The 24,708-nt window shown below is 47.7% G+C and overlaps 3 protein-coding genes across 10 annotated transcripts in view; 2 read left to right on the forward strand and 1 right to left on the reverse strand.

The window, feature by feature from the left end:
• Positions 1–11,010, forward strand: part of LOC149301409 (active breakpoint cluster region-related protein) — a 59,331-nt gene extending 48,321 nt beyond the window's left edge. For 3 of the 6 annotated variants that reach the window (XM_089484401.1, XM_089484400.1, XM_089484398.1), the window contains exons 17-23: positions 4,518–4,577; positions 4,672–4,781; positions 5,447–5,586; positions 5,960–6,094; positions 6,427–6,532; positions 8,189–8,336; positions 8,747–11,008. In XM_089484401.1, coding sequence (XP_089340527.1) covers positions 4,518–4,577; positions 4,672–4,781; positions 5,447–5,586; positions 5,960–6,094; positions 6,427–6,532; positions 8,189–8,336; positions 8,747–8,836 — 789 coding nt within the window. In that variant the 3' untranslated portion in view covers positions 8,837–11,008. Of the gene's footprint in view, positions 1–4,517; positions 4,578–4,671; positions 4,782–5,446; positions 5,587–5,959; positions 6,095–6,426; positions 6,533–8,188; positions 8,337–8,746 lie in introns of all 6 variants that reach the window. The other 3 variants (XM_089484397.1, XM_089484399.1, XM_089484402.1) reach the window with 3 other exon arrangements.
• Positions 11,011–13,101: 2,091 nt separating this feature from the next.
• On the reverse strand, positions 13,102–16,951 carry LOC149301410 (mitochondrial import inner membrane translocase subunit Tim22-like). Its single transcript, XM_089484214.1, has 4 exons — positions 16,239–16,951; positions 15,065–15,261; positions 13,961–14,033; positions 13,102–13,566 (listed from the first exon to the last, which is right to left on the reverse strand). Exons 1-4 carry the CDS (start codon positions 16,474–16,476, stop codon positions 13,490–13,492), a joined length of 585 nt encoding a protein of 194 aa, XP_089340340.1. The 5' UTR covers positions 16,477–16,951; the 3' UTR covers positions 13,102–13,489.
• Positions 16,952–17,169: 218 nt separating this feature from the next.
• SPECC1 (sperm antigen with calponin homology and coiled-coil domains 1) overlaps positions 17,170–24,708 on the forward strand; it is a 58,070-nt gene continuing 50,531 nt past the window's right edge. Inside the window, exon 1 of one of the 3 annotated variants that reach the window (XM_089484095.1) lies at positions 17,170–17,237. The gene's annotated coding sequence lies outside the window, so the exon portion shown is untranslated. Of the gene's footprint in view, positions 17,252–22,407; positions 22,587–24,708 lie in introns of those variants that run through there. The other 2 variants (XM_089484096.1, XM_089484094.1) reach the window with 2 other exon arrangements.

Raw genomic sequence — 24,708 nt, forward strand, 5'->3', positions numbered from 1 at the left:
AAAAAGCCTGCTTCAGGGATTCTGGAGGGCAGACAAAGACTGAGTGCACCAGGCCAGAGACGCCCATTGCCCTTCCTTTCCATTCCTTTTTGGCAGCCATTTGGGATGGTGTGCCTGCACTTTCATGCCCTTTGCTCAACCATAGCTTGGTGACAAAGCTGCCCTTTAGGTGTCAACCCTTTGCTGTTGTGGTTCATAGAATCCTAGGCTTGGAAGGGACCTCAAGGGCCATCTAGATGACCATCCAACATCTTAAAAACCACCACCACCCTCTTCATAAACATCAAGACGTCCTTCCTAATATTTAGGTGACTTGAATCCCTGTTGATTCACGTTAAGTATCTCCAAGTTGGCTCCAACTTACAGCGTTGTGGTGCCAAATCGGTCTGTGTGGTGCATGAAGTGCAAATCTCAATTGAGACTGTGTGTGTGATCCTTTGTGCCTGTCCACACTGGTTTTACCAAGGCAAGCGGTGGTTCCTAACACACAAGGATACCCCGGCCCAGTGAATGTTTGTGTACCCGCCGCACCCGCTGCACCCGCCGCCTGGTCATGACGCAGCTGCCAAAGAGCATTAACCTGATTTCTGTGCGCTTGCTGTGCGCTTCGCTGCCCTCCATCCAAGGTCAGACTCTTGTGCTGTTTTGCTGCCCTGGGTGGAAGTCTTCCCATTGCCCTTGGTGTCTGGTTAGCCAGGAAGGCTGGAGTATTTCCACTCCCCATTTGCTTTTTGATGGATTTTCCCTCCACCTAATTCGAAACAGCTGGACGGAGCAGATCCGCATCCCTCTCCCCGCTTCAGGATGTTCATGTCCTGCCCATTAGTTCCATGATGTTCACTAGTTCAGAATAAAGACGAAGCAAATGCCATGGGTCAGCATTCATCCAAGTGAGGCAGCAAATCCTGGGAAGACGCAGCATCACAGCCCAGGAGCTTGGAGCCCAGGGCCCACATTACACCAGCTTCTTTGCTGCCTTCTGGTGCAGTGGCGAAGGTGCCATCTTCTTTGCCTCGGGTGGCAAAATATGTTGGGCAAGCTCTGAGGATGGCACACCAATTGTCACATAGTGGCATTAATCTTCTGCCTTCCCACTTTTTGCAACTGCTTTTCAAACGTCCCCAGCTTTTCAGATGTCACAAAATCTCTTTGCACACTACTACTGCTATTAATACAGTTGACCCTCCATATCCACTGATTCTTTATCCTTTATCCATGGATTCATGGCTTGTAAATACTCTACATGAATTCTAAAAAGCAAACCTTCATTTTGCCATTTTATTCAAGGGACAGCATTTTACTATCCATCGTATTTAATGGGACTTGGACATCCATGGGTTTGGTATCCACAGGGGGTCTTGGGACCAAACCCCAGCAAATAATATGCCTCAGCTGTCAGGCATTTGGACACATTTCTGATGCTTCTCTGGTCCCCTTCTTGCTCTTTCCATGCCCAGAAAGTCAGTGGCTGAGCCACCAATTAGACTGAGGCTTCATAGCAAGTAGTCCCTTCGTCTTCTCCAGGAGACATTTTGCTTGATTCCTGACCATTTAACCCCTGTGCACCATCTAGTCTCCTGGCTGTGTTCGAAGCCATGATCATTCTCTTTTTCTTTCTGGAAAGGCATCCTTAGCTATGGGGGCTTTTCTGGGCCAGACCCAGTTGCCATGTTAGCCGCCAGGGCAAGGGGAACTGGAGCAAAGTGGCCAGTGGGGATTGGGAGCAGACCAGGCGCCGCCAAAATGGATGGCGGCTTAATTGGAAGGCGTCTCTGTTTGCAATTAATCTAGGCCGCCCCACAGAGAGTGTGTGTGTGTGTTGAAATCCCTGGGGTTGGAGGGTGAAAGGAGGAGGAGGCATCCCTCTGAGGGTTGCCCATCTGGCATGGGCATCAAGGGCAGTATGGCTGAGGTTGGTAAAGCTGGCACAGTCGGCGTCTCTTGATCTAGCCAAAAATCTTGGCTGTATCCATCGTTTCGCCTTGTGCCAGCTTGGAAGGGAGACTGCCAGGAAATGCCAGCTGGTTGTTGTTGTTGTTGTGTGCCTTTGGGTCATTTCGGAAATGAAAGAAACGGGCTCATCATCATCATTTATCTATATTTCTCTCTCCTCTTTTTTCCAAGGTGGCTTGTTGCTGTTGTGTGCTTTCCAGTCGTTTCCGACTTACAGACCCTAAAGCAAGCCTATTGTAGGGTTTTCTTGCCAAGATTTGCTCAGAGGGTTTTTTTTTGCCAGGGTCATCCTCTGAGGCTGAGAATGTGGGACTCATCCAAGCTCTCTAATGGGTTTCCATGGCCGAGCAGGGATTCGAACCTGGTTTTCAGATTCGTAATCCAGCGCTCGAACCAGTACTCCACACTGCATCTTATGTACATGTGTAAGATTCCCTTGAGCTTCTCCGTGGGTGTTCATAACTAAGCACCTCCTGCAAAGTGGCTCGGTTAGTAGCTCACACTTTCCTGGTTCTGCTGTTCCTCATCTGTTTGCATCTGTAAGATGGTTCCCAAATTACACAACCGAGCTGGATCTCTCTGGCATCCGAAACCGTTCCTGCCTTGCAACAGGACTGCAATGCCTTGTTGTTTTGTGCAATGTGTATTTGTGTGTGTGTGAAATCTTCCAGACTCTCTGTGGGGGTGTGGGACATCGTGCACCATTCGAATGCCTCCCCAAGGCCTGGTGCAATGCCTCTCTCCAGCTGCACATATATCCCACAGACTCCCAGCAAGGGGAACAGCTGCCTTTTTGGATATCTTTCCTGGATCTGAACGGGTGCCGGGCTTGTTTTTTGTTTTCCAGGGTCAGTTGTTCAAGGCATGTGTTCACAGCCCTCCCTGCTTTCCCCTGGAACAGGTTTTGCAATGTTAGTTATCATTTCTTCCACGACCTTTTAGAACTGAGGCGATGTTTGTGTGTATGACTGTGGCTGCGTCTGCACTGCAGAAATAATGCTGTTTGAGGTACCTTCCACTTCGCTGGGCGTTGTGCTCTATTTACTGAGTCCTTTGTCATCCCATATGAACAAAGTACGATAGCCTGGGAGTTGTAGTCCCGAATCCCGATGGGATAAGCACTTAGATGGTGGCCTGGAAATGTCATACATGAAAAAAAAATGTTGACTAATTGTTCCTTGTGCTTTTAATTTATTTTATATGTTGCGAATTTAATTGTCCTGGGTCTCTAGGCCGTCATAAAGAATTGATGGTGTGTTGTAAAAATGATGGCATTGTCCTGGCTGCACAAAACTTAGACTGGAGAGCCTTTCTTAGGATAGATTCAACCAGGCTTGTAGGGCTCTCTCTTCTTTCTTTCTTTCCCGGTGTAACTGGGGTGACTCCGGTTCCTCCAAAAACATGCTGCAAGCCCCCCATGAGCCGAGTCGATCCACATTCAAGAGAAGACTCTGATCTCGAGAGCTTCCGGAAGTGTCTCGGCCGACTTTCCCAGGAGACTACTGACAGTCCTTGGGGCCGTGTGGAAGTTGTGCCCTTTTTATTCCAAGCATCCATCTCCAGAAATAGCTTTGGTTCATGGGAGCCTTGCTCGGTGTGTTACAAAGCAGAGCTCTCTCCCGTCTCGCTCAGCCTTTTATTCCCACAAACAGATTTGGGATTTGGCTCAACTTTCCCCGGAGTGCGAAGAGCACCTGTCTGGGAAATCAGCCAGGCTTCCTGCAGCCCAGGTCTTGCTTAGGTTGGGAGACTCCCCAATGCAACTATAAAGCCAAATATCAGCCCCAGAGAAAGCCTGGCTACTTTAGAACGGCTCAGTTAGCCCCAGCGGCTGGAGTCTGGGAACTTGCTTGGTTCAGATTTGGGAAGACCCCAAGGATTAGGTGACAGTGAGAGATGGGACCCATTCCTCCCCCCAAGGTAGCCAAGAGCCTACAAGGTTTTTGGTTATACTCATGACATTTATAGTTTGTTTTCCCCCTCCCTTGTGAGCGTAGAGGCGTCTGCTTATCCGTCCCTGGGCCACCAAATGTGAGGCTCTCTCCTGTCCCATGGCTCTGGTGCCACTACGTTTCATTTCTGCCTAAAGTCTCAACGTCTCTGTCAATGTTCTCCATCAAGAAAAACAGAATTCTTAAAACCAGTTCTCCCTTATCCAGAATTACAAAATCCAAAAAGTGTATCGGGTTTTGGAATATTTGCATGCACATAAGGAGATATCTAGAGGTACCTTGGTCTCTGGGAGACCCAGGTTCAAATCCTTGCTCAGACCTTGGGTAAGTCACATTCGCCCTCATCCTTAGAGGATGATGGCAATGGCAAGAGAGCCCTAGGATAGGGTTGCTGTAAGAGAGGCCTAGAACTCTCTTGCTGACAATGCTAAATGCCCCTCTTTGAACCACAAATCCCATTACTCCCTAGGATGGAACCAGGGTCATTAAAGCACTCTCACTGTGTAATGCCCAAAAGGTCCTTAGTCTTAAATCACGTGGGTTTTTATTACAATCCAAGCTGGGTGTTTGGGATCTCATTTTCTCTTCCTCTCTTATCTTTCCTTTCTGCAGCTCGACCCTCAGACCGTCCAGACCAAGAACTGGCACATGGATGTGATCGAGATGAATGGGGTAAGGAGAAAACCGGACGCCCCACGATATCCTTTCCCATTCTCTTTCCTGGGTGCTTAACCCTTCAATCCTGGTTTTATTCTCTCCCTTTCAGATCAAAGTGGAGTTTTCCATGAAGTTCACAAGCCGGGACATGAGCCTTAAGAGGACCCCGTCGAAAAAGCAAACGGGGGTCTTTGGCGTCAAAATCAGCGTGGTCACAAAGTATGTTGGCTGTGGTCCCTTGGGAGCCTAAGAGGGGACCTGGCGGGTGGGCAGAGGTTGGGGAGGGAAGGCCTGTTCTCAAACTTTGGTCCTCCAGGTGATTTGGACTTCAACTCTCAGAAGCCCCGGCTGGGATTCTGGGAGCTGAAGTCCAAAGATACTTGACTGAGAAGCCACGTGATTTGCCCAAAATCGCCCAGCGGGATTTCATGGCCAGTGGGTAATCGAACCCTGGTTTCCAAAGTCGAAGTCCAGCACTCAAACCACTCAGCCGTGCTGGATTACTTATGTATTAGCCATGGTTTAAAATGTATTTTGTTGACACACATACAGTGGGCACTAGCCTTGGATCCCACATTTCTATAAAACAGGGATATAAATAAAAACAAACAAAGCCTGAGATGAGAAGAGCCAACGACATGTACGCCGCAGCCCCTCTTCTCCTCCTTTTTGTGGCTTCCTGAGCAGCTGCTCTTGCCCACGTTTCGTGGGGCAGATGGAACAGACTCAGTGTCTCTTCCTCCTCCGGAAAACAAGCACAAGGAAGAGGCGGGCAGCTTGCAAAAGGGCTTTGCTTCCTTGTGGCGCTTCTGGGCATGGTTGTCATCATTTTTAATTCCTTCTTGATCCATTTTCTATCTCTATCCCTCCTTCCGACTTGCCAGGCGTGAACGCTCCAAGGTGCCGTACATCGTTCGCCAGTGCGTCGAGGAGGTGGAAAAGCGAGGCATCGATGAAGTGGGCATCTACCGGATCTCTGGCGTGGCCACCGATATCCAGGCCCTGAAAGTCGCCTTTGACTCGAGTGAGAATTCCCTCTTTTCTTTGGCTGCTGCTCTCAAAAATGAAGACTCCGGTGTTGGTTCCTCCTGAAGGCCAAAGAAGAGCCTTCAGCCATTAGCTGAGCCCCAGGTCTCAGAAAACTGACCCTCGTTTGGCCATGCTTGCTGGTGGATTCTGGGAGTTGTAGTCCAGAAAAGTAACTTTCCCAAGCTCTGCTCAGAGGCTACCCAGCTGCCTCTGAGAAGTACCCCTTGTTTGCCTCTGTCATGGTGAGATAGGCTGCCACTGAGCATAGAGCTTCCAGGTTCGGGAAACTACTACAAGCCAGCCTTCCCGGATTGATACACTCCCCCATTGTCACTATTAACAACCACTTGGTCTCCACTTTCCCACAGACAGCAAAGACATCCTGATGATGCTGAGCGACATGGACATCAACGCCATTGCAGGGACGCTGAAGCTGTACTTCCGCGAACTCCCCGAGCCCCTCCTCACGGACCGGCTTTATCCTGCTTTCATGGAGGGCATTGGTAAGTGACGTGGGCGCTTGGTAGGGGTTTAGCCTAAACGTCTGTCGTGGTCGCTTCCAAATCTAAGATTCGATTAAGAACAGAGAGAGAGAAGGATTGAGAAGGAAAGAGAATGTGAAGGCAGGATGGAGCAGAACTTGAGGCCTTTTCTTCAGACTTCTGAATTCTCAGAAAGTGGTGGACTCTCCTTCTTGGAAAGTCTTGGCTGGGCAGCTCTTGAAAGTGCTTTGGTTGTGTATTGCTGCATGGCCGGGGGTTGGACCCGATGGCCCTTGGGGTCCCTTCTGAGTCTATGCCTCCGTGACTTTTTCTTTTTCCTCTTTCCTCTCCAGCCGTCTCCGACCCTTCGGCCAAGGAGAACTGTATGTTGCATCTTTTACGATCCTTGCCGGACCCCAACCTCATCACATTCCTCTTTCTGTTAGAACACTTGAAGCGGTAAGTAAACTGGAAGGGAGCTTCACAAACCCTCTTCATTTGTTTTGTTTTGTACATTCCTCCTCTCTTTACAACCCAGAAAGTTTCCAGAGCTCTGAACAAAAAACAAGACATATCAACGAGCAAAGAAAAGCTTAGCAAAACTTTAGAAGAGAGGAACACCAAAAATAAATATTGAGTGTGGTGTAGCAGTTTGAGCGTGAGATGAGGACCCTCTGGAGATCAGGGTTCGGTTCCCCAGCCAAATCCGTGGATGCTCAAGTCCCATTAAATATAGTGACATAATAAAATGGTGTCCTTTATATAAAATAGCAAACTCAGTTTGCTTTTTGAAATTTAGATGCTTTTAAAATATTTTCAAGATGTGGCTGCTTGAATCTTTGCATAAAGAACCCATGATATGGAGGGACAACTGTAAGACAACTTCTCATCAGGTGCTCCCAAAATAGCCAAATTGGTGCCTGTTTGGGGAAGGCATTCCAGGGATATCCAAAATGGTTTCATAGAAGGGACTCTATAGATTGGGAAGGCAGGTCTTTGCACCTCTTTGGGGAATCTGTTGGGTGCCTTGAACTCCTTCCAAGATGGAGGAGAAGAGAGGGTTGGATTTATAGAATCATAGTCTAAAGTAACCACAAGGTCCATCCAGTCCAACTCAGATAGTAGGGGGTCAGTTGGATGGCTTTTATGGTCTCTTCCAACTTTATGATACTATGAATCCAATCCCTTCCTCTCCTCCATCTTAGAAGGAGTTAAGGGCACCCAGGAGAGTAAATGTCTTCAACCCAATCCCTTCTGCTCCCCTTTTTCTGAGGCTGGGAGAGGAGGCAGCTTGGGTTAATGCGGTAAGAGTGTGTCTTGGTTGCGTTTCATGCCTGCCTAGGTGAGGCTAGGAGGCCGAGAGCGGGGTTGAAGGTGGCCGCGGCGTCCCTCAGCACGCAGCCTCCGCTTTGGCCACGTACCCATTTGAGGTCGTGGTCTTTTGCTGAGGACACGCAACTGCTCCAGGAGCTGCGGCTTGGCAGGGCTGTGAGCTGGCCAGAAAAGCACCGAGGGGAATTTTGGAATCGGGGACTGGAATCTTGCATTGCTGGCACGTTCTCCCCACATTCTCTCCCCACCATTTCCTCCTCGCCTTGTTGAGAACCGAGCTGGAAATGTTTTAGAAAGAAAAAGGGTGAGGGGCGGGAGGTGGGATGGGAGAAGGAGAGGCATGGCCATGGCTTGAAGGAAAATACATTTTGCTCAGTCCAAGGAGAGGGCACGTCCAGTTCCCACATCTGTTCTGCTGGACAGCGCTCAAACTGTGTGCAAGTTTGCGTTTTTGGGCTGACGGTGGGGAGTGCGAGGGGGGGAGAGCACAGCTGTCTCTGCGAACATGGCAATATTTGGATGCTGGTTTCCAAGGCAATGGTTGGACACAGCCCAAGGCAAGACAGCGGTAGTTTCCGGGAAAGGTGCGCTGGAGGGAATCCGGGGGTACCGAAATTTGGACAGGGGGGATTGAGGGAAAGGGACGGCAGGACTTGGGAGCTGCTCTTGCACAGCGGAGGGTTGTTGTTGGAAAAAGCCCCCTTCTTGTCCTTCCACTTTTCTGCCAGTTGCTTTGGTTTTGCTTGGAGCGTTTGCCAAGGGCCCCTCTCTTTCTTTGCCCAGGGTCGCCGAGAAGGAGCCCGTCAACAAAATGTCTCTCCACAACCTGGCCACCGTCTTTGGTCCGACGCTGCTGAGGCCTTCCGAAGGGGAGACCAAAGGGCACCTCAGCCTGGCCTCCGACATCTGGTCCCATGATGTCATGGCACAGGTACGGCAAGGGAGGGAGCCTTGCGCGGTTTCCTTGAGCAAATGCTCTCTGCTGGACCAAGCCATAGATGTCGCCTTGGAACCAGACCTGATGCAAAACCAGAACCTGTATTTCAGGTCCAAGTTGTGCCCACCATGCCAGGCCAAGACAGGCACATGTTCCCATTGAAAGAGGCAGACTTGCCCTCTGAAACCTAAGCCCCAGTAGCTTGCGAGAGGGACACATAGACCAGCAAACCAAAACACTGCCTCTGCTGTTGGCCTTATTGGTCACGGGTCGCAGCCCATCCGTGTTGCAATTTCTCCGTTTTAAATTCTCATGCGCCAATCCATTTTAAAAACAGCATTTGGATTTTGGGGGAAATTGAGAGTGTAATAATGAAGTTCTTGTTTGTGTGTGGTCTTTCCTAGGTCCAAGTGCTCCTGTACTACTTGCAGCACCCGCCCATTTCCTTTGCCGAGCTCAAGCGCAACACGCTCTACTTCTCCACGGACGTGTAACTGCCCTCGGCCCTCCGACTCTGCAGCCGAATGGCGGTCTGCATTTTCGAAACAGAGGGATGTGCTGCGGCAACTCAGACCTCGGACGCTGCTTTCCACCAAGGAGGACATTGCGCCGCCCTGGGACTCACGCTGCCTGTGCCTCTCGGACGATTTTGTACAACCTCCCACCTTCCCCGTAACAGCCTTCAACCCTTCGTTCTCCCCTCCTGCACCGTAGTCAGAGTCTCTCATATTTATCATGTTCAGGAATTGTTGGACAGCGGGAAAGGGAGCAAGCGACGAATGGGAACGTGTGGCTTTGAAGGACCATCCATCTTTTTCAAAAGCTTTGCCATCTTCTGGGTTCAACAGAACTGTATTGCAGCCAAATCCAAGCCAGCTTGGCCTTCCAGCCCGCAACAACACCTGTTTTCTTTGACCCCCACCCTTTCGTGGCCTGCATGCGTGGCACTCGCTTGGATCGTCCTCCTTTGGTGGCTGGGAAGAAACCAAGGGCTCCCTTTTCCTCTCTTCTTTCTAGCCCAGAGTCCCTACTCCAGCTGTCCTCTCCAGAAGAGCTCCGAATGGCAGAAAGTGGCTTTTTGAAAAGGAAAAAAAAAATTGCCGGTCTACTCCAGGTTCCTTTCTCTGGAGCTTTATTCCGCGATCCCTGTCTGTTGGCTCTGTTGCTGTGCGTAACTGTGGGGTGGCAAAAAACTGTCCTTGGACCCCCTCCCCCGGACTTCATACTGTAAAGAGGTTGTAAAGGAACCCTTGATGGCAGCAAATGTTGAAGCGGTCGTGACTTTTGTCTGCTAGGTGTAGATGTGTCCGGATGCAGTGCAAGTGTGTGTATGTGTGTGAGAGACAGAAAGTTGTGTCTTTCCCCCCTCCTCGCAGTTTATTTATGGTTAACTTCTCTTGGAACTAGTTTGGTCTAAATCCTTGTAAGAGAGGACAGGCCTTATGTCGGCAACTGAAAGTTCCCCAAAGGACGTTCAGAAGGGTGAGTGGACTCCCTGAGAGGGAAGGTCCAGTTGGCATATTAGCACTGCCCTGGCACCACACAAGCCAAAGAGGCAGCGGGTATTTTTTCTCAGCCCCCTCTCCTCAACCCAGGGTCCCTTCTTTTTTGGGGGGCTGGGTGGAAACAGGCAGCCCCTCTTGTGTCTCAACCAGGGTTCAATGCTTACAGGGTTCAACTAGGAAGGCTCAGGGAGAAGGCAAAAGGGCCATTTCGGCTCCAAGGGGGTTCCATTTTCCCCTCTGCGACAGGCTGGGGACGGGACTCTTCCTAAACACTGTGGGAATACGGACTCCGTCTTTTGCGGACGGATCAGAAGCCAATCTGGCGTCTTCACCAACCTGCCTCCTGGCCTGCTCAGAATTGGTTCAAAGGATGGATCGGCACAGAAGCGGATCCATTTTTTTGGGCACACCCAGTGTCTTTTTGTATTATTTAAAGAGAAATTGGTTGACAGAGTCCAAGCTCTGTACCCCAGCAGGACTGCAACGGCTAGTCGTTCTCAGATTTAGGGTGGGAGGGCTTCTTTTCCTGCAAACGGTACTGCCTGCTTAATCCATGTTCTTGCACTCCTTCGCACCCAAACAGGGAGTTTAAGGGGCTTTGGTCTTACAGTCCCAACCAGAAAACAGGGAGGCGATTCAGGGACCAGAACTACTTTACTTGCCGGATGCTGGATTTACAAGCCAGACGGAGTTGTTCACTTTTGTCACCCTCCCGCACAGTCTTTGTGCGTCTGCCTCTCTCTGTGTGTATATGTCGCAGCTGGAGTCGCTGCCACAGAGAACGGTGTGTGTTCTGAGCGTCTGAAGCCCGACGCCAACAAACAACTTGCACTTGCCTTTGTAATCTTATTTTTCTGACAGCAGGGCAGGGGAGGTTGGGACTCCTGGGTAAAGTAGGAACCGTCGATTGATATTTGACTTGTTTAAGGATATATATTATATAAATACATACATATATATATATATATATTTTTGGTTGTGTTCCGTTGCAGGTTTCCTCCCCCTCCGCCCTGTAGGTGACAGACTTTAAATGGATGTAAACCACGTGAGCCAATCTTTAAAACAAAAAAGAGAGAGAGAGAAAATGTTAATAAAATGCAAAAGCCCAAACGTTTGCACAGATTACGTCCCAGGTGTCGTCTTTTGTATCCCGAGCCGAAGCCGGAGGATAACTTTGGAGAACCTAGAAAGGCTCCAGGTTAGAGACAGCGCCATGCTCCAGGAGTCAGGGGGCTGGAGGCCTTGGGTTCAACCCCAAGCATCTCCAGGTAAAACGGGGGAGAAAGTCCTATCAGAAAGCTTGAAGAGCTGCTGCCGGAATTCACTCTGGGGCAACTTCTTGACTTGACTTAACTAGACTTGAGCAGTTTTACAGCATGTGCATTCACCTAGGGGCTGCCGTGATGTTACTATGTGGAGGAGCCAGCAAAGTGCCTACTCCACATTGGGACAGTGTGCATTGAGACATTCTTGCCGATGTCCAGATACATATTTTTGCAATTCACGAGGAGGGCTATGTTGCATCTCTACTATGCAGCTATGCGTGTGTAAAATTACAGTGTTGACCGCGACACAGAATTGGAGGCAACAATAGCACTACTGGCCTAAGCAGACCAATGCGTCTGACTCGCACAAAATGGCAGCATTCTTCTTTCCCACTAAAATAAACCACCTTGGTTTAGCCTCCGCTATTTCATGCCATTAAATGCTGGGTCACTGCATTGCCCATTCTCACAATGGACAGAGAAAGGGCAATAAGTGAATGAATCGCACTATGCCCTTATGTCAGGCCTTACTAGGGACCACAGAGTTTCTGGACTGTGGTGACCAAAGCCCCACAATTGAGCTTGAAAACTAGGGCCGCACTCCCTCTTGTGCCTTGCTCCCAAGCCAAACAGTGGCACTGCCTTTGCTGCCAGAGCATTAGCAGCAGGGTTTGCATTTCACAAAACAAGTGCCCACACGCCGCCGTTTCCGTCGCAGCGCAACAAGCGACTCTGCCCATAGGTGGTGAGATGGCACAGAGGGTGGCTAAGGGTGGGCTGTGCGTGTGTGTCGTTATTCAGCTTGTAAACAGCCGTCTTTCTTTCCCAGGCAACCAAGGTGGTTGCCATGAGACTTCCACGAAGGGTGCCTGGTGTTCTTTCGTTCTCTTGTTGGGTGTTACTTCATCATAGTCTCTGAATTGCTTAAATTGCTAGGATCCAAATGCAAGCAGCGTCAGCTCAGTCGTGGCACCAAGAGTACAAGAACCCCAGAAAGGATCCCTCTTTCAATCCCTCGCTTTTCCTGTTTTGAAAAAAGGATCAGGCAGTAGTAGCAGGTGCCAGGAAGACAGAATTAATAAATACGGACCGGGGTTGCAAGGAGAGTGGAGACAATTATCCTCCCTGGACTGAGTGCCATGTCAGGAGCTCAGAAGACATCCTCAAGGAATACAGACTCCAGCGGGAGAAGCAAGGAGTACACTGCTATGCCCTTGAATCATAGAGTTGGAAGAGACCCCAAAAAGGGACATCCAGTCCAACCCCATTCTGCCATGCAGGAACTCTGAATCAAAGCATCTCCATTGACAGATGGCCATCCAGCCTCTGTTTAAAGACCTCCAGGTAAGGAGACTCCACTCCGAGGTAGTGCCCTTGAAGCCAAAGCAAAACTCATAGGAAGAGAATCAACTCATCTGATAATGACAGATTGCCAAAAAGACAAATGAATGGCCTCAAGAGCAAACCAGACCTGAGCTCTCACTAGGAGCAAAGACGACTTAACTGAGGCTGTTGTACTTTGGGAACACTGTGAGAAGACACACTGGGAAAAAAGCAGCTTGCTTTCAGGCTGCGGCGGAAGGAAGAAGTGCCATTTCCCCAACTCTTCAAGGCGGCTCAATTTGGAGCCTTGAAAGTGGGCAGAGGATACCTCCTCTCCTCTCTCAGAAATGGGGCATAACCAGATGCCAGGCTGTCAGTCTCAACAGGGGAAGATGGTCTCTCCTTCCCTTGATATCCTACCAGCTTTGCACCACCAATTCAAGGTATCAGTTCTTTCCGTCTCTTGTCATCCTTCTTGGATCCACTTTCTTAAGAGCACCCTCTTTTCTAATCTCATAAACGCAGGACTTCCGCTTGAGGTATGCTATCTTTGAATCAGAAGCCAGCATGGGAAAAGCATGTCTAGATCTTCTCTCTATTTTGTCTTGGCAATCCAAGCCAAATTTGAAATCTCCCCACCAAGAACTAGGCACACAAGTCTTGTCATGCCTTTAAAGCACAGCTGCTGCTTTATTAGTAACAAACGCTTTACACCGTTGGGAGATAAATTAATCCTTGCATTGCTCCGAAGTCCACAAACGGAGTAGCAAGGGCTGCTCAAACAGAACAAGGGTGGCCACAGAGAATGTACTCTCAGAGTCAAGAGACGCTATTATGGCCTTCATTTCTTCCTCCGCATCATGTTTCCACTTCTCAAGTTGGTGTGGTTGTCACTGGTTGTGGGTCGGATGCACATTCATCTTCTCCAAGATGCACCTCAGAAGGTTTCCCCAGTTTCTCTATAGACAATTGGTCCATGAAATGGGACTTGTGTTGTACCTGGCGCTCTACGCCGCTTGCGTCGAAGAGACCTTCCTTTCGTTCGCTCCGTCTGCTACCGCAAATAATAGTCGATCACCGCGGAGAAGGCGGCAAATCCTCCACAGCCAAGGGCTCCTGCTTTGAGGCCGGCTGCAAGGCAAAAGGAGATGGCACCAACTCAGCGACAGGCTCACGTTCCTTTGGATTAGCTAAACTGATCAATTAGTATTATTTATTAATTGCTATTACTGTCTCTTACACTTAGATGAGCGCCGCCCCTTAGAAAGGGGAGGATTGAACCGGAAAAGGGAGGCAGCAACCCTTGGCAGGAAAGGCCAGAGTGAGATGGCTTTGGAGGCAACAGCTGTTTCGACCCTCCACCAAAGAGGTTGAAACCATAATGTTTAAACAAGCTTAGTAAGAAGTGTTTAATACTCTTAGGGGAGTATTAGCAGGCGGGCTTTAGGCAAGTGGCTCCGTAACAACAACAATGATAACGCCACTCTCGTTTTTTCCTGCGCCTGTGTCTGGAGCAGCTACTCACCCCGAAATCCAATGGCTCCTCCAGTAATGCAGCCACTCATCACGCTGTTCTTCCAGTCAGATTTGCCCCGGTACTAAGGGAGCCAAAAGCAAAACGTTATCCATCGGCAGGAAGAGTTCGCATCCAGAACCCATTCTGCGGTATTAATTCAGATTCCATTTCAACCGTATTTGTTTTATGAGGCTCCCGGAAGGTGAGGGAAAACGTAGGTCCAAAACACACGGCTGAAATAACCCACTTTGAGACCGCTTGAGCTGCCCTGGCTCAGTGCTAAGGGAATCCTGTAGTCCACTGTGGCCCTAGGGCTCTCTGGCAGAGAAGGAGTAACGCCGCCTCACAAAACTACAGCTCCCAGAATCCCATAGCATTGAGAATGTATTGCTCTTTGTTTACTAAGGTCCAAAACACACTGCAGAAATCGTCCAGTTTGAACTGCCCTGGCTCAATGCTAGGGAAATTTAGATAGATAGGTAGATAGATAGATAGATAGATGATAGATAGATAGATAGATAGATAGATAGATAGAGCTAGGGCAGTTCAAACAGGATGGATTTCTGCAGTGTGTTTTGGACCTTAGTAAACAAAGAGCAATACACACACACACACACACACGATATTGTAATGTATATTGTATACATGTAATGTATATTGTATTGTGTGTGTGTATATGTACATATAGATTGTAATGTATGTGTGTGTATATATATATATGTGTGTGTGTGTGTGTGTGTATGTGTATATATATATATATTGGTGTGTGTGTGTGTGTGTGTGTATATATATATATATATATATATATATGTACGTATGTAAAATTTGCACAAATGGCAAAACCAAGTCTACACACACAGAGAGAGTAAATAAAGAGCAATACACACACAAACACACACTAGATATTGTAATGTACGTGTGTATATAGATATATTTGCACAAACAGCAAAACCAAGTCCAAGGCTCCAAAGCAAGACTGAGCGGCTGAGAAAATAGGGAATAATCATCCTAATCCTACTAATAATATTTATGATGATGCTGATGTGCTGCTTTCCTCTCTGAAGGCGGATCACAAGGGAAGGGCGTTTTGGGGAAGGGGCATCTGCTACTCACGGACTCGACCAGGCACTCGGTGCAGGAGAACATGGCCCCCACGATGGCGAAGTTCTTGGCGTAGGAGAGCCCCCGCTGGCCCATGTCCTTTAAGACCTCTCTGGCGGTGGGCGTGCGATAGGGGTCCTTGGGGTCGAAGCCCACGTTGGTGTCGATGCCGGCCGTGAAGATCCCGAAAGCGCCCCCCAGGACCAGCCCTGGCGCCAGCGGAGAGAAAGAGCGGGGGAAAGACAACAGGGCGAATGAATGTGTTGTTGCGAAGGGACCTTCATGTCCCTCACCCTCCCATTGGCAATAATAAAAATATACAATTAAACTATCAGTTATTAAGACGGCCATTAATACGTTAAACAATTAACAATGATGATCAATAACCAGAGCAGAGGCAACTAGGAGATCGCCAACAGTCAGCCACAGATTGTTAGGGCATTGATCTTAATGATATAATAATAGTATGTGTGATATATAGACATATAGATGTAGATATAGATATGCAATATATATATATATATATATATACACGTGTGTGTGCATATCTCTCTATATAAGATATACAGATATGCAATATATATGTATATACACGTATATTTGTGTATACAAATGTGTGTATATAAAAGTAGTATGTATAGATACAGACATAGATAAGCAATATGTATATATATATATATACACATACATTTGTGTATATAAAAGTAATATAGATACATAGATAAGCTATATATGTATATATGTGTGTATATGTATATATATATACATATGTATATAAGGTATAGATATACAATATATATAAATGTGTGTGCATATAAACTATATAGATACATAAACTATATATATGTGTGTGTATACAAAAGTGATACAGATATGCAATGTATATACACATTTGTGTTTGTGTGTGTATATATATATATATATATATATATTTAGGTGACATCTCTATAGATATGCTATACATATATATATACACACAACACACACATAAAAGTGTTATAGATGAGCAATATATATGTGTGTGTGTGTGTGTATATATATATATAGGCGACATCTCTATAGATGCTATATATACACACCTATATACATATATATAAAGGTGTTATAGATAAGCGATATGTATGTGTAGATATGGCTTATCTATACTCGTGAACCGGGGAAGCCGGCCCTGGGTCCTTCCTTCTACCTCCGACGCAGGCCAGGGCCGCCTTGAAGCCGCAGCTCTCCATGGCGCGCTCCACCATCTTCTGCTCGGGGCTCTTGGGCGGCGAAGGGAAGCCCCCGAAGGCCGCAGGGTCCAAGGCCTGCCTCGGGCCGCGCTTCTCGCCCACCAGGTGCTCCAGCAGCAGGCTGTACTGCAGCGGGGCCGCCTCGGACGACGCCTTCCCGGCTTCCTTGGGACTACTCGGCCCCGGCGCCGCCATGGCGCTTCAAGCCCCTCAGGAAACCCAGACTACCACTCCCGTCAGGCCATGCGCCATAGCGCCAAGGCTTTCCCAATGGGCATCCTTGCCGCGGAGGATCACGGGAGACGGAGTCTGTTTCGCTTCATTGAGGTAGAAGACACCGCTGCCGCCATGTTTGTTTAAGCGCCTCGGAAAACCGAGACTACCACTCCCGTCATGCCTTGCGCCGAAGCGCCCTGTTCTCCCAATGGGAATTCTTGCCGCGGAGGATCACGGGAAGCAAAGTCTGTTCCCGCTTCGTTGGGGGAAAGGACGCCTTGGGCCTCGACGGCCCGGTTCTCTCAATGGAAATTCCCGCCTCAGAAGATTACGGGGGACAAAGTTATCGAGGAAGACGCCAACTTGGTACGTCTCTTTTCCACTCCCCCTCAGAAAACGAAAACTGCAACTCCCGTTATGCCTTGCGCCACAGAGCCCTGTTCTCCCAATGGAGAACCCTGCCGCGGAGGCTCACGGGAGGCGCAGTCCCTGCGGAGTACCATGCGAAAGGGACTTTTTTACTTTGTTACTGCGCAGGCGCGCTCGTCGTCCAATCACGTCTCCCTCCGAGGAAACTCCAACTCCCGGCATGCAACACCCAGCGCTTTGGCTGAGGAAGGAGAGCCTTTGCCTGATGGGGCTTGTAGTTTTTGTCCCGCGCGAGGTGTCCCCCTGCTGGAGCCGTTGCAGGAGAAGGAGAGTTTGCTAAGGACCAAGAGGAGCATCCTTGGAAAGGACAGGTGAGAGGCCTCAGGTGAGACAGGTGGGGCCAGGCCCCTTTTGGAGGACAATGGAGGACCTCTCAGAGGGCAGGGCTGTCTAACATTATTATTACAAATTATTATTATTATTATTATTATTATTATTATTAAAATATTAAAATTATTATTTTATTGCTAACAACAACAACAATACATTTCCATTCCCTTGTCAATGCATTGTTTTGTGCTGAGGGTAATAAAGGTGAACCAAATTGGTTTGTTTCAATGGGATAATCCCTTTTAATGGTGTTTTAATGGTATAATATAATGGTGGTCTTGAGCTCTATATGTGTGTTTTTAGCATATAACCCCTTTTTATTGTGATTTAATGATATAATATGATGGTGGCTTTTAGCTCTATGTGTGTTTTTAGTATATAATCCCTTTTAATTGTGATTTAATGGTATAAAACAATGGCGGGGTTTGGCTCTGTGTGTGTTTTTTGGCACACAATCCATTTAACTTTGTTTTAATGGTACAACATGATGGTAGTTTTTAGCTCTATATGTGTGTTTTTAGCACACAGTCCCTTTAATTGTGTTTTAATGGTATAATCGAATGGTGGTTTTGAGCCGGATGTGTGTTTTTTAAACATATAATCCCTTTAATTGTGTATTAATGGTATAACACAATGGTAGCTTTGAGCTGTATATGGTTGTTTTTTAGCACATACTCCCTTTAATTGTGATTTAATGAAATATAATGGTGGTTTGGAGCTCTGTGTATGTGCTTTTTGGCACATAATCTGTTGAATTCTGTTTTAATGGTATAACACAATGGTGGATTTTAGCTCGGTGTGTGTGTGTTTTAGCACATAATCCCCTTAATTGTGATTTAATGGTATAACATAATGGTGGTTTTGAGCTGCGTGTGTTTATTTTTTGGCACCTAATCCTTTTAATTCTGTTAATGGTATAAAACAGTGGTGCTTTTGAGCTGTATTTGTGTATTTTAGCCATTTTGGCAGCCTTTCGGTCCTCAGTATTTAAGAAACAAATAGAATAAGGTACATTATTGTTGTTCATTTAAAGGAATATAATATATATAATATAATATATTATCTATCTATCTATCTATCTATTTAATATAATATATGTTCCAATGCAGTTAGTTGCATCAACAATCTAGGATTTCAGATATGTCTCTGAAGTGTCCATTAAGAGAAAGAGTGGCAGCTATTATTATTATTATTATTATTATTATTATTATTATTCTACTTTATTTATATAGCGCTGTAGATTTACACAACACAACCGATAAAAACGAAACCCGCCAGCGGCGTACGTTCTACAAAACGCATATAAAACAACAGATAGCAACACAAGGTAGACTTAGACCAAACAAGGAGGCAACAGATTGAGAACGTCAGCGATCGAATCAAATATGAGATAACAGTCGGATAAACAGTCCCACGTTGGTCCAAATCCCATTCCCCAGCTGCCCTTAATGGGACCATTAACCCTAGATCCAGTTTGAGACCGCTTTCACCGCCTTGGGGAATTCTGGGAACTGTATTTTTGTGGGACGTTGAGCACAATCCAACTACGCTCCGCAGGAGTCCCTCGCACTGAGCCAGGTCCATTAAAGCGGACGTGTTTGGGAGCCTCGTCTCCCTCGCAGGGTTGTTGTTGAGGATAAAACCCCATGTAAACCCTCTTAAAAAGAGGATATAAATACATGAGCGAGTATCCTTGGTGGCTTCTTCTTGGCCACGGCCGCAAGAGACTAAGGTTTCCCATCCAAAGGACTAACCAGGGCTGACCCTGGCAGACAGGACTAGGCATCTTTAGGGCATTTGGCGGCGTGCGTCTATCTGCTATCACCTCTTGACTTATATGACAACCCCATGAATTTTATAGGGTTTCCTTAGGCGAGGAATCCTCTGAGGTGGTTCTTTTCGCCCTTTCCTTTCTCTGAAACACGGCTGCTCTTTGTCAGCGGTCTCCTCTCCAAGTCTTATCCAGGGCTGACCCTGTTTGGTTTCCAAAATCAGACGGGATCGGGTGCCTTTTGGGGTGTTTGCGCAGTCTGGACAAAATGCGAAGCAGGTGTTTGCTTCTGGTTCTGGCAGACGTTAACAGCCTTGTCTTTGGCCCAAAGCAGCCGTCGTGGTTTCTCCTTTTCGCCCCCTTTTTCTTTTCAACTTAACCTTGTGATTCAAGTATTTGAGGAACCAGGAAGGCTTGGTTTCCCGTGGTTGTCCTGGCGCAGACGCTCCCGCCGCGGTCCGGTTTCTCTTCCCTCTGGGCCTGGATTTGGCTTCTCCTCCCCGAAAAATTCAGCCGAGGTAGGAAATTGTAAGCAGCTGCCTTCTTGCGAACCAACAAAGTAACTGGAGATGTCAAGACTAACCCTGGACCTCCTTTGTGCAAAGCACCAAGCCGAGGGTGCAAACTGTGCAACAGTCCAGATGTGGTCCCAGCATGCTTCACCATCGTTTTATACATTCGTTAATGTTCACTTATGTGCTGCCTTTCTGCCAGACCAAGACCCACAGTCTAACATTTGAAACGAGAACCAGCGTCTTGCGGCAGTTTTGGGCGTCGGACTGTGACTCTGGAGACCCGGGTTCGGATCCTGGGTCAGCCATGGAAAGCCACTAAGTGACCCTCTCTCAGCCTCAGAGGAAAGAAACGTCAAAACCCTCCTCTGAATAAACTTGCCAAGGAAACCCTTAGTCGGAAACAATTAAAACCACGTTAAAATAATAGTATGCAAAGGGATCTTGTCTCAACATTTGCATGTAAAGAGAGGGCAGAGGAGAGAAAAACAGGCTCATTCCAGGTCCGACTTTGTTGTCTGGGACTACAGCTCCCAGCATCCCCCAATTGCAGTGGCTGGAGGATTCTGGGAAGGGTAATTCCCCCAAAGATAACAACTGTAGTCCAGAGGGACCTCCGTCTTAGGTGTATATGGGAACAGCTGCGGTTGCTTAGCGTTGGGAGCAATGGTACTCGGTGTATGCTCAGAGGAACTGTTGTTTGTGCTTCCTATCTTTTTACGGAGGTAGAATGTGGGTTGTTTAAATCCCCAATGTCTTTTGCAAAAGGGAGAGCTCATCTTTAAAGCCTGGTTCTTGCTTCGTGGTTTTGGTTGAAACGCAAAGTGGGACCCGATCACAGGGACCTAAAAAAGGGGAACTGTCTCCAGCCGCGGTTCTGTTTTCGCATCCATTTCCTCTCTTCTTTATGATCCTCCCGCCCAACCAAGCACCCTCTTCCTCTTTGGAAAGGTTTAAAACACACACGCAGACACGCAATTGTGCAGAAAACCATTCCGCATCCAAAAACACAGCCTTTTGGAAATGCCACGGAGAAGCCAACAGCTCCTTGGCACTCGAGAGCCCTTAAGATGGATTGTTTTCCCCTCCTCTCTTGGCTTTTTCTGGCGGGAGCAGAGTGGAAATCTCCCTTTTCACAATTTCCATTGTATTCGAACTGACCTTTTGTGGTTTCTCTTAAAACTATTAGCACACAAGAGGACAGAGCAGCGAAGAAGAGTCTCCTGAGCCTTTTCTCCTTGGCCCCAAACGAAAAGGATTGTTTTGGGTCCCGATTTTGTGCCAAAGCAATCTCCTGTCAAAGTTTTGTTTTTGCCTGAGCCAACTAGAAAGGCCAAGAGTATGTCCAGTCCTCCTCTTCGGAGGGCAAACCCTTGAATTTGACTTGCAGCAACTAAAGGAAGCTGCGGACAAAGCGGGAGGAAGGGAGAAACTGGGACATTTTAGCATCCACTGAAAAAGTGGGACGGCAGAGGATTAATCTGGGGTCACTAAACCAACGCGTTTGGAGTGGATACTCCAGACCCTACCTAAACTATTGCAGGTTTATAGATTTGCCGTGTGTCTGCAAAAGAGAGGGACACAAAGTTAGGCAAAAACAGTTGGATTTCTTTTGTGTAACACAGTGAGTAAACATGCCAGTTGTTGAAGGCTATAGGGAGGTGCCTCCGTGGCAAGCGGACCCCGGGAACGTGGCAATTGAGGGATCGCTAGGGCTGTTTATAGCCGTCTGCCACATAATTGTAGGCAGCTGTCTGCTTTCGGTACTCCTCCTCTCTGTTTTTAGGATGGAAAAACAATTTTAACTCTTGCAGGGAATACTGTGCATACACATACGCAGGCGCAAGTTCCCAACCTTTGGTCCTCCAGATGATTTGGACTTCAGTTTCCACGTTGTCTGGGGCTTCTGGGAGCTGAAGTCCAAAACAACGGAGGATCCACAGTTGGGAACCATTGTTTCAGGAGCATAAGAGAGGCCTGGGGTTGGGTTGGAGTTTTTTAGATGTGTTGATTTAGGGTGACCCTATGAATTTCACATGGATTTAGTATGGTTTTTTGAGGCAAGGAAATATCATTGGGATATCTTTGCCGTCTTCCATCATTCCTAGGCAGAAGCCTGTCCTGGGACCATCTGTGTAAATCCCTTTTCATAGGCGGCTGCCTTATATTGGACCGTTGCTCTGTCTTTCCCTGCGATCTCCGTTCGGACCGGCATCAGCGGCTCCCCAGAGTCTCCGGCAGAGAGAGAAGGATCCCTTAAAGGCCTTGATGGACCTCCACTGATCCCTTCCACCTGGAGATGCTACGTCTCCGACTTTCTATGAGCGAAGAGGATGCTCTGAAACCACACGGTTACGGTCCATCCCATCCCTATTACTCTATTTGTGTTTACTCTGCCCAGTGTCTTCCAGACGGTGCTGAATTCCTCACTCCCATCCTCTCCCAATATGTACATAGGGATGATGGGAGTTTGAGTCCAGCGGCAGGTGGAAGGATCTGCCTTTCTCCAGACTCTCGGAGCCAGTTGTTATTATTGGATGCCTTCAAGTTATTGAAATATTGCTGGAGATGCAGGTGAGAAAGGGCAGGGACAGAACCCCACTCCCCAATTTTTCTGGTCCAGGAAAGCATCCCTTTGCAGAATTCCCCCTTCCACAATTTCTCTGGCCCCGATTGGCTGCCCAGCATCCTTTGCGCTTTGCAGAATTTCCCTCTCCCCAATATCTCTGGTCCAGGTAGGATCCCGGATTGGCTGGCCAAAAATGTCTGGCTAGCAGCAGAGATTTCCACTTGCATGTGTGTGTTGTGTGTGTGTGTCTGTGTGTCTATATGCACACTGCATGCCAAAAGAGGCTGGTGGGAGGGAAGGAGGCGCACTCTCTCTCCAGCTTCCGTATGTGAATCATTTCTCAAGCAGCCGCTTCTCCTCGCAATGTGGTTCTGCCGTCTGCCCGCTTGGCGCACAAATGCTGCTGGAGGTTGGCGCCGGGAGACACGGTTCTCCTGTTGATGCGGAGGAGCAGCGCAGGAAGGACCTCACCTGACCAGTGAGTGCTTTGACATCTCCCCCTTTTTAAAAAGGGTGCATTTATTATAGGGACAGAAAAGACCGTTCTCCTCTCTCCTTTCTCTTTAGGTCTATCCTTTATGCATGATGGCAATTTGGGGGTGCCATATATAGATGCAACCGCTGGTGCATAGGGGAGGCAGATTTGGAGTTCAGCTTTACTGCAGATCTTGGGGTGATGCCACATGCCTTTCCCCAACAGCTTGCAGAGGGGAAATGTTGCTCAAATCCTCCCTTCCCATCCCTCCACCTCTGCCCAGTCCTTCCCTTGTCCTTCCGCTAGATTGCCAAAGGCATTGTGCTTCTCCCTCTTTTGCAGAAAGGGACACGCTGCAAAGGTGCTGCCGAACGTGATCCGCTGCGCTTGTGTGTCTGCGCACGCTTGTGCATGTTTTGGACCCAGCAGATCACAGAAGCATGTAGGTGTCTGCAGGACTAAAGGACAGGCTGTGTATTTCTCTAGTCCTCCGCAGGGTTTCCTTAGCGACAGAGGAGCACTGAAATTCTCTTTCCCTCCCCAAACCATGGCTCTTTCTCTCTCTCTCTCTCATCATCTCTCTCCCCCCCCAACAAAAAATATTGGCTTAATAAGTCTCTTAAAAGCCTTGCCAGATCAGACCAAAGAGCACCAAGGCAAAACCTCTCTTCTGTTTCACTCTCCTTGATCCTTCAAGGCGTCCATCCGGAAACAGCATTTGGCATCTCTTGCTATGTCTTCAGGAATGAGATGAGGATGCTTTCCCTTGGCAAAGGTTTCTGAGGTTGCATTTCCAAGGTCTCTATATACATATCTCTTATACATTTTAACTCTGCCCTTGTTTTTTTTCTCCAGCTGTTACCTTTAGGCTTCCCGGCCATATGCCCAATCCATGCATGGCTCAGCGCATCATGCCCAAAACCCCAACTCCTGCCATCTGCCCACTGTTCCCTCGCAAACCCATGTGCAAGGTGAAATGTCGCTTTAAGGTTTGCAGTCTTGCCAAGGGCTTCCCTGTATCTTTTTCTCTTGCGAACGTGCTGAACAAACTCTTTTTATTTTCCGCTTGACTTCACCCACACTGATTACTTATCGATTATTTGTCAAAATGCCCACTATGCCCTAGTTTATTAACATTTTAAAAAAAGGGCGTTCCTGGGGTCTGGTCTGTGCCATGGGAAACGGAGGAGTTTAGGTTTCCCTCGTCTTGATCTACTCACAGTTTAAGGGTGGAGGCTGCCTTGTGGAACTTGTTTCCGTCAACAACTATTAACCGCAATTGCTAAATGGATTGTTCATGGTGGCTGCACTGATATATATATATATATATATATATATATATATATATATATTATATATGAACCCGTCCAAGAATGAGTGAAAAATATGTAATAGTAGGAAAGGGGGATTTTGTCTGTCTTTAAGACCATAAAACAGACTCCTAAAAATTGCCCTGCTTACTAAGAGGCTGTGCATATGGGGGTTATTCATATTTTTAATGAATTAGTAAGTTCAAATGTTTTAAATGTGTTCTTGTGTTTGAAGCTGCCGTACCATCTTCAGTCACTAGATGTCAGACATCCCCAACCAACTCATAGGTTGGCAGTCATTACTGCTTGGAGCTGAGCAGGGCAGAGTTATGGGACTTTCCTTGATGTGTAGACATGGAGTGAGTAGTCTCTCGGGGATTGTAGGAGATTCATTAGGGAGGCAATGCTCTACAGCAGTGGTCCCCAAACTGTGCCCTTTAAGAGATTTTGGACTTCAGCTCCCAGAAGCCTCAGCCATGTGGGCCAATAGTCTGGGATTCTGGGAGCTGAAGTCCAAAATCCCTTAAAGAGGCACAGTTTGGGGACCACTGCTCTACAGGGATTTCTGTTGTTAGGGTATCACACCTGACATTATCTCCGCTAGCCATCTGCTCAGCTTCGTTAACCCATCTCTTTGAGGTTACAGCTCTTCAAGTGATGACTGGCATGATCTCCAATCTGTGGCCACAGCATAACAGATCTGCATCGAGTGCAAATCTAGACAGGAAAGGAGGACCTGCGGAAGGCAGCTACGCTGCAAAAAAAGGAGGATTGCTCTCTTTTTTAACAGTGCAAAGCTGCTCCTGGACTGGGAG

Source organism: Sceloporus occidentalis, unplaced genomic scaffold (genome assembly GCF_023333645.1).
Source record: "Sceloporus occidentalis isolate IW3139 unplaced genomic scaffold, rSceOcc1.0.p SCAF_21, whole genome shotgun sequence".
NCBI lineage: Eukaryota > Metazoa > Chordata > Lepidosauria > Squamata > Phrynosomatidae > Sceloporus > Sceloporus occidentalis.

What these genes read in the sequence shown, in the direction of transcription:
- LOC149301410 (XM_089484214.1), bottom strand. Translation starts at nt 16,476, where the DNA reads ATGGCGGCGCCGGGGCCGAGTAGTCCCAAGGAAGCCGGGAAGGCGTCG. An exon ending in CCGAGTGCCTGGTCGAGTCC is followed by an intron (nt 14,034 to 15,064) that starts GTGAGTAGCAGA and finishes TGGCTCCCTTAG; the next exon opens with TACCGGGGCAAATCTGACTG. An exon ending in AGGAGCCATTGGATTTCGGG is followed by an intron (nt 13,567 to 13,960) that starts GTGAGTAGCTGC and finishes TTTGCCTTGCAG; the next exon opens with CCGGCCTCAAAGCAGGAGCC.